The sequence below is a fragment of the Clytia hemisphaerica genome, unplaced genomic scaffold, assembly GCF_902728285.1.
Source record: "Clytia hemisphaerica strain Z4C2 unplaced genomic scaffold, Clytia hemisphaerica genome assembly, whole genome shotgun sequence".
NCBI classification, from domain to species: Eukaryota; Metazoa; Cnidaria; class Hydrozoa; order Leptothecata; family Clytiidae; genus Clytia; species Clytia hemisphaerica.
Genome location: NW_027103974.1, coordinates 2557841 through 2567082, shown reverse-complemented (window position 1 = coordinate 2567082; position 9242 = coordinate 2557841). Strand labels below are relative to the sequence as shown.

At 36.1% G+C, this 9242-nt stretch overlaps 1 protein-coding gene across 1 annotated transcript; it reads left to right on the top strand.

The window, feature by feature from the left end:
* The first annotated feature begins 4345 nt into the window (after positions 1 to 4345).
* Positions 4346 to 9242, top strand: LOC136810731 (F-box only protein 30-like). Its single transcript, XM_067067332.1, has 5 exons — positions 4346 to 4650; positions 5605 to 5667; positions 6192 to 6318; positions 6601 to 7505; positions 8253 to 9242. Exons 1-5 carry the CDS (start codon positions 4381 to 4383, stop codon positions 8397 to 8399), a joined length of 1512 nt encoding a protein of 503 aa, XP_066923433.1. The 5' UTR covers positions 4346 to 4380; the 3' UTR covers positions 8400 to 9242.

Below are 9242 nucleotides of genomic sequence, written 5' to 3'. Positions count from 1 at the left end.
TTTTTCTTAAGTACTTGTTGTTTTTGATGGCTATTTACATTATGTACATAAAAAACTAGTTTTTTGTCCTCTTGTAGGAGTGTGTGTTTTCACGCGCTGGTTCGATTGACTTCCGTTTTCTGTTCTGGAAAGAATGTGTCCTGTTGATTGCCGTAGTATTGTCGTATTGTTCTTTCACCTCCTTGTCAAGTTTTGCTCGTTTTTTTGCGTGTAGTCATTTGTTTTCTTGTGATTCTTATGATTTGATTAAAAGGGAGCTCCTCCAAGACCAGTCAGAGCCTCCCTTGTCTTTTTTAACATTAGTTCGGATAGAATAAAAACATACGATCAACACAACCAAACCTTCTGTCTTGCATTTACTCTTTCCTTCCCAACAACTTTCGTTTTTGGTTATGTAGGTTTTAAAATCCACAAGTGATGAACCTCTTGTAGCTTTATCTGAATAAATCTGGTTGAAAACCTTCTGTCACAGTCTGGGAAATCCTCTCAATTGCACGCTTATGTTCCGAGGGCGTAAGCGCGCAATTGCATGGTTATAATTTACGCCTGCTCCCGCCCCGGTTGAAATTGCTTAGGGATTTCAAGGGGTTCAGAATTCTCTAATTCGGGCAAAGGCATGGTTTAACGGGCAATCCATTTTTACGGAATCTTCTTCTACGATAAATTTTGAGTAAAACTGCCCTAGGCTTTTGAAATTCAACAGAGCTTTCGGAAGGAATTGTGTGTCAGAATAATAAAGGGTGCAATTGCACGCTTACCGCTTACCGCCCGTTTCAGAACAATTTCGATAAGCATGTAATTACACGCTTAAAAATTCTGCCATTTTGATAACCGTGCATATTTTGTCAGCGTCGTGCATATTTTGTCAACATCCTTTTCATTGGATAAATACCACTAAAATATACAAGATAAGTAAACATAAATTTGTTGCCCGCGAGCACGACTTAGCTAAGCGCACCTCTCTTATTCATTATCTAAGAATTGAAGCGCGCAAAGATTACCGCGCCGGCTGATAGCGGACAAAGGTTTTTTGAAGATATTTTCAGTTATAATTCGAGGTAGAACAAACTAAACATAGAAAGGGGGTATTTTTTAGTGCTCTATACGATGATCGGTATTTTTTTTGAATTCTATGTTTAGATTTTTCTACCCAGCCCCGTTCTTATGTACGCGCGCCTTGTTGCTACGACCTTTGTTTGAAATCGAAAGCGAAACCAAAATAATTTAGCACACTCTGCCGTTTGCGTAATATCGATAAAGTGAAAGGAGGCCCTGACTGTCCAAGACCCTTCAAAAGCCTTTTTTGACAAAAAAACAGGTGCACAATTTGCTCTCACATTCTTTTTACGCCCCCTGTGTTCTGAGCTGACGTACAGTAATCAATGTGAGGGACTGCCAGTGTCTTCCATAGGGTCAGCATTACAGTAGGGTCCCTTGTTTTGAAAGTTTGATATATCCATGAACTGATGATTTTACATTGTATTTTAAGTTTGAAAAAGTTGATTCTACTTAGTTCTTTGTTTTCATGTCTAACCCCCGTTTTACAAGAAGTCCCAGAATCCCAGGATTTTGGCGGTCGGGCGTTCAAAACAAAGGCGTTTTTATTCTTTCCGCCCAATTACAATTTTTCTTTAGAATAGGCATTTAAAATATCAAATTTAAAAATAATAGTGTAAAACCTTATTTTTTACCATAATCATTTTTCTAAAACAAAAAAACAAAATATATTAGAAAAATAAAGAAATCAGGAGTGTTATTAAAGCCACCCAATAATGAACTTTCATTTGTCGCGTCATATTCAATTGTTGTATACGTCACGGTCTATTGTCAACCATTGTCCACTCCCGTAAGCGATTGAAGTGCCGTCAGTAATAATCTGAGAAGAGAACAATAACATTATGACATCACACAAATAAATTACGCTAGGAAAATCCGCGAGGACAACACGCAGTCTTGACATTTTTCCCTCACAAGTTTGGGGGGGGGGAACGAAAGTACTCTATATTTTACGTATGGGGAAGAGGAAGGAAAGATTTACAAAATAGAAAAGTTTCGTTTTGGGGTAAAGAATCAGTATTGTGAATTTGTTCCGCTAGTTGATTTTTCATTTTTCTAGAAATTTGTTCAACATTTTCAGTATTACTACTATCACCCTGACGATGCTGTTGTTGTTAAGCGAAATATTAGTTTTTTCAAAAAATGAAAATTTTGTTGTTTGTGATCTGACTCCACATTGATCCATGGCAAAATCAATTTTTGGATTAAGTTTTATCTTGTTTTTACTGAAGCTGTCATATGGTCAAAATTATTGTGAATTTAAGCAAGAATTTAAGTAAGTCTATTTTACAATTTTTCTACAGAGCCAAATAAAAATTTTTCTATTGTTCTTGCTCGATTGCCTCTAAGGATAAGTTCCGTAGGTATGAGGCTATCAAGACAAAATGTGACGAATTTGCAGGAAAACGAAATTTAACATTGTTCTAGGCTGTAAGGTTAGATTGGTTCAATTGATATTGACTACAGTATGTTTGATTGGTTCGATTGATATTGACTACAGTATGTTTGATTGGTTCGATTGATTGTCAATTACATTCAATTAATCTTCGATTTCGTTTGATTACGATTATGTTCGATGAGTTTGATTGCGATTAACATAAATTGGATCCCTTATCCCATTAGAGCTTTTTAGCCTGGGCGACCGAGCGCTTATGTACCGTACGAAAGCGAATAAAATCTAACACAATTGAACGTTATCGAACATAATCGAATACAATCAAACATAATCGAATACAATCGAACGTAATTGAAGCAATCGAATGGCAAATCCTGGGTAATATTTGATTGCGATTCGATTGTGTTCAACAATGTACTGGCTTCTTTTGACAACAATTGACGTCAGTCTTTCGAATCGTGTTGTTTTAGCGTGAACTTGTTCACGTGGCGGCATTTCGAAATCAGTTCACTTCTGGAGTTCAACAGCTTGTCGGGCTGGTTGAATGTTGCAATTTCAAACTTTTCACTGAGACAAAGTGAACATTTTACCGAGGCACGGTTGAAGGGCGGACAACGACGGATTGTTTTCCAAATAATCTATTGGGTGTCGGTTTTTACGTTTCAACCTCCAAATTTCCTTAAAAACTGTCTCCTTTTCGTACTTCTCATTTGCGAATGAAGACTTGTGGTTTGAGAAGCGTTTCTTAAATTTGGGTTCTGCCAGTCCAATATAAAATCTTTCACCATATTCCGGTTCATCGTCACAGGTCACTGTCGCTTGATACACTGATCGCTCGACCAAGCAGGAGCCGTTGAGGGGACATGAATGCTTATCCCTACAGTTACATGTCCGTGCGTCACTTTGTCACTTTTAACTTTGTCTCAGTGAAAAGTTTGAAATTGCAGCCTGACAAGCTGTTGCACTCCAGAAACGAACTGATTTCGAAATGCCGCCACGTGAACAAGTTCACGCTAAAACAACACGATTCGAAAGACTGACGTCAATTGTTGTCAAAAGAAGCCAGTACATTGGGGTGCATGTCACTAGTCCGACACTTTCTAGTCTGACAGTAAAATAGTCCGAATCTATAAAATAAATTTAAAATTTGGAAGTCTTTTTTTCCGACGTCACTTTTGTCCGAAAACGAAAGATTTTTGGGTGTCAAATGTTGAATAAGGGTTTTTCACTGAGATAATGTTAATAAAAGTTGATTTTGACGGAATTTTGACATAATTAGAAATAAAGGAACAATGAGGGTTGTAAATCACTAAAGAAGGGTCGTAAAAACAGCTAAATCCAATTTCTTGACTCTTGAAAGCCTAATCTTAACAAGCTTACCAAAATTTAAGAAAATTCGGGTTTACGGGCCTAACCTCAAAATCGGAACTTTGGATTTTTATAAAAGATGTGACTCCTCTTCCGCGATTCATATTACGTTTTTTCTATGTTTTTTTTTTACTCGTTGTCGGACAAAATTGTTGTCGGAATACTGACGCATTCGTCAAACCCAACGTCGGACATTTATACTGTCGTACTAGAAAGTGTCGTACTACTGACGACCTCCCGTACATTGTTCTTCGTAAACATTCAAAACGAACTTTAGTTTTTTTAAATTTTATTTTCAACTAATGATCGTCTCAACGGCGTGAAACTATTAGTTTTGAAATAAAACTCATTAACTTCATTCGACAATAGTATATGATATTATTATTATAAATTTGCTCTCCTGAAGTTGAAATAATTAGGAAGCAGTGGTTTGTCTGGCAGTGTATTGAGGAATTGGTCAAAATGTTGTTTAAAAGTTTGTTTGGTCGTATTTAATAAGGCCACTTTTTTGTACATTTTAGGCGTTAAAATAGAAATGAAACAAAAGAAAAGTATATAATATGGAAAACATGGTTACACCAACAAGCAATAAAACTACTGAAAAAGAAGGAGGCATCCACCTACATTGTCTTTCCTGTTATTCTTTATTCTGTCACATTTTCAAACAATGTCCTATGGTGTACTGTTCCAACCAATGTGGTGTGCAACACCACCAATGTAAAGAGAAAGAGCATGTTCATGTGTGCAGGGAACAGATTCGCCCATGTGTCAATAAGCTTTACGGATGTCCATTTGAAGTGACCAGTGTTGAATTACTTACTCATTTAGAGGTATACGTGCAATAGAATAAATCGATGTAAAGACACCAAATTACTTTGAGTTATATTATATTATATTCATTCTTTTTACACCTCCTCTTCAGTCAGTGGGGGTAAAAACAACGCACTGAAACACAATGGGGATTAATATTCTCATTTCTTATGGCTGGGGATTTAAATTTTTTTGTTTTCAAATCAAAAAAAAAATTAGTGGAGAAAATAGTATAATATTTTTGCAGTGAGGATCAGCATATATTTGATTATTTTAAGTGGGGGACAAAAATTGGAGGACGATTTTCCACCGGGGACGATATTTTGGCTGATTTTTCCAAAGGGGTCCCAGTGATGGGTCTGTGAGAAGGGGGTATCTTTGTGGACTTTGTGTGAAATTGCTTTATTATTTTTTTCTGATTTTTTTGCATAAAGACTGAGAGAAAGGATCTTTAAAAAGTGGCTAAAGCTTTCAAATTTTCTTCGCCTTAAAATGCTGATTTTCGTTTTTTGGGGGAAATCCCTTTTTATCGTCGATAGGGAAATCACGCTAAAATATTTATTTACCCCGATATCTACATATATTTTTCCGATATCTAATGATTGGAGAGTGCTACGAACTTGAAATTTTGACCAGTGGCAGATAATGAATATTCAATTAAACTTTTATGTTTTGATCCAGGAAAGAATATCTACAGCCTCAACAAATTTTTAAAGTTGGCTTGATCACCTTTTTGGTTTCTATAAATTAACATGTGTCCCTTCGTTCGTTACCAGCTTTTCTCAGGATTGGCTCATAGGATTTTTTAGATTTTTGGCACAAAGATGCAAAACGGTTAATTCGGAAAACGGTTAATGGTTTTTCGGGAATTCCTCGTGATTTTCTTTCTTTCTTTATTTTGAATTTAATGTTTTCTGTTGATCAGCCAGGTAGGTCCATAAAAATATCATTTGTTATTGTTTCTTTTAATTCAGGTTTGTCCAGCAAACGTTATACATTGTCCAGTCAATTGGAATAGAGCTCCTTTGTACTCCAAGGTTAGTACAGCTCATCATGATATTAATCAGCCTCAGAAAATGCGGGACAATTTTCTAACACTGTCTGCACCCCATTTTGGGGTTCACCGACATTTTTGGGTGCAGACAGTGTAGTTTATTTTCTAAAAAAGCCCCTTTACAGTTTTAGCTATGAAAATACTATCTTAGCTTTAAAATCCTGTTTTGGGGTATATACATTATAATTTCAAAGTTATTCCAAAACGATGCCTTTTCTATCTATAAAATTCAAAGGATGAAAAAGTTGTAAAAGAGTAGATCTTCTTAGGTGATTTATCTTTATATTTATCTTTAAGATACTGGCTTATGAAGTATTCTGTTTGGTATATTTTGTAAAAATTTGGGCTGAGAAAAGAGGGAGTCATGGATTTATAAAGACAAAGAGAGACCTCCTTGCACGATCCCCTTGTACTAACCAATGCTCGAAATAACGATTATCTTTAGATTCTTTTCACGTGACTCAATATCGATTTCTTTTTGTAATATTGTTGTTAATTATTCACCAGGTTCGTGAGCAATGTTTACCATTCCACGATGGGAATCCTGTAAGCGTTGAAGGACAACTTGATGTGGAGTTTGCTTTGGCTGATCAAGAAAGATTAAGGAAAGAATACAGATATCGAATGATTAGAGGTTAGTGAAATGGTTTTCTGTGTCTAAGCTGAAACGGTCTTTGAAAATAAGACTTTCCTTATGATATGCAGGGTGTAACGGGCGGGACCTTCATAATCTTGAAAATAAATCTTCCAAGTCTTGAAAAGCTTGAGAAGCATAATTTTCTTTACATAATAATCTTTGCCTTGTCTTGGATGGGGTTGATACTTTAGTTTTGAAGTCTACTTTTTATGAATAAGGAATCACAGTTCAAGCATTTTGTTTTGGGAAATATTCCATTATCATTGGATCTTTTTTCAGGTGCTCGGAAACGTAGCAGTCTAAACAAGAAAGTCGGGCGGATCGAAAAAACGCGAATCAAGGATCTGGAAAGGCTTATCAGTGGTGGCAAAACAGAGACAGACATTCCGACAAGTGAAGCAAAAGACGAAGTAATAAACAATGTTTTCGTGACGTGCGATAAATTATTTCATGAAGAATTACACGAAGCTGGTAACAAAGACCATGTATCCAACACTAACATCCGTGCTAAAACCAATTATATTTATAAGCAGCAGATCATCACTGGGTCGGAACCCGTTTGTAAATCTTGGCTTGAGGACGACGAAGATCCGCTCACGTTAGAGGAGATCGATAACCGAAGACAAGTTCATGATGATTTAGGCTGTAAAGCTTACGGTGCCGGGCTCGGATTGAATATTAACGTCGAATGTTTAGAATATTACAACGATGAGTACCCGCTCTACCGTTTCCCGTGCGGCTCGTTGTTCCGTAGAGATCAGTACAAATGGCATTGTCAAAATAGCCACGGTGATATTGGTTTCCATGTCAACGGCTGGCTCATGCAACGGTGCCCCCTCGCACAGTTTGGGTGCCCATACTCGCAATACCGCTTTCAACCTAAGGACCGCAGCGTCCGGTTTCTTAAAAACTTTTCATGCTTCACAGCGCCTTACAACGATTTTAACTTGACGAAAAAGACTGGAAATTCTGAGGATGTTCATATTTTCGATTTGCCGAATGAACTTTTGATTTATGTATTGTTCTTCTTGGATAATTTATCTTTAAACTGTTTGGCGAAGACGTGTTATTTCTTTCAAGACTTGTGTTGCAGCATCGTTGATCGTGCCGGACTGGTTATCGTCAGCTGGTGTAAGAAGACGTATGAGAAATGTGGATCCAGCTCCTGGAAAGATGATAAAAAGGTATGATCTTTTTTCTTGGTGTTGTTTTTGTTACCATATTGTATGTTTTTTTAATAGCAAGCCTTACGTTGAAATCAGGGGGTACTAAGTGTTGAATAATGTTGGGTAAGTTCGGACATGACTTCCGAAAACCGACACCTTGCGACAAAATCGGTGATAAAGTGATCTTTAGATAGAGACAATTCTTGAAAAATGCCCTAACCTTAGAGAAATTTCTTAGACCTTTCATGAGAGAAGCCCGAGCCTTAGAAAGATTATTTTGACTTGTTGTTGTTTTTTGTAACCGTTGTAACCCTAAGAGAGAATTAGGAAAGTAAAAACAAAAAATGCAGCCTGATTTTTCCGGAATTGTGTCTTTTTATATTTCTTGATCGGTTGGGCAATACACTCTTCTCAAGATGCATAAATTTATTGTTGTCCTCGTTTTCAAACAGATTTCATTGCTATAAAATTACATATTCACAATGATACTTGTGTTGTTTACACCTCATGAGACATTTTGAATTTCAAGTACTTTTGTTTTAGAGTTAATGTTTGCCTTTTGGGAATTTAAATCGGTTTAAATGTATAATTTCATAGCAATGAAATCTGTTTGAAAACGAGGATAACAATAAATTTATGCATCTCGAGAAGAGTGTATTGACGAAAAGAAAGAGATAGAAGCCAGATTGATTTACTTTTCTGTGTTGTTGATTAATTTGATTAACTCCATGACATATTTTCATTCTCAAAAATCTTGTTTTTCAGATTCGAATGTTTTCGACAGGTTTTTCGCCCATTCGACATTGGACCTACAATGAAGTGCCGCATATCGGTCAACATCTAAAAACATGTGCTTTCTTCAAACGAAGGAATCTTGGTGATGAGAAAATCAAACTACCAGTGATATCGTAAGATTTTATGAAAGCTAACCCAGCTGGCACACAACGTCGTTTCAACCTTTTTCTAATATTCACAACGTCCATATAACGTTAGATGAACGTTGAGTTCCAGCTGGGAAAAGAGCTAAAAAGTTCTTGCGCTTTAAAATGTCAGGTTCATTTTGACAATTTCTCATTTCTTTTATAAGAAACACCTTCGTAAGAAGAAAGAGGCTCTTTGGTGAAAACTTGAAGTCGAATTAAGAATACCCCCATCCTCAGATTTTAGAAGAGAATTTTAATTTACCAAGTCAATACTCTCGGGTACTTAAAATAGCCGGGGTGATTGGAATAAGCGGGGGGGTTGGAATAAAAATGTCCTGGGTGGAAGATTTTTGAAAAGGAGGCTAATACAACAGAATTAGGACAAAAGAGGGGAACTTTCAAGAACATTTTCCCAAAAATTAATAAGCGGGGGGTTGGAATAAGAATATCCTGGGTGGAAAATTTTCGAAAAATTAATTAGCGGGGGGGGGACGGCTATTAGGTACCCGAGAGTAAGTGAATAAAATAAGCATAGTAAGAATAAAATATAACAACAGCCGAGCCATCCACAATTTACCGTTTCTTATAAAAAACTGTGTTCTTATGATGCGAAGAAACTTTCTATATTTGACTATTGTTCGCAAGAAGAAATTTATTTATAATTTTAAAGTTTGTAAATTCAAGTATTTTTTTCAATTTATTTAATTTTGTGTAAAAATGAGTTTTTATGTGTCGTTTTTGATCAGAATTTTTTGTAACGTATGTATAATATTATTTTTGTATTTCTATATATGTCGGATGAATTTGAAAAACGCTCAAATCCACAATTCTA

Bases quoted from the DNA above. Each gene is read 5' to 3' on its own strand.
- LOC136810731 (XM_067067332.1), top strand. From the start codon at position 4,381: ATGGAAAACATGGTTACACCAACAAGCAATAAAACTACTGAAAAAGAA. The intron at 4,651-5,604 runs GTATACGTGCAA...CTTTTAATTCAG, and splicing joins AATTACTTACTCATTTAGAG to GTTTGTCCAGCAAACGTTAT. The intron at 7,506-8,252 runs GTATGATCTTTT...CTTGTTTTTCAG, and splicing joins CCTGGAAAGATGATAAAAAG to ATTCGAATGTTTTCGACAGG.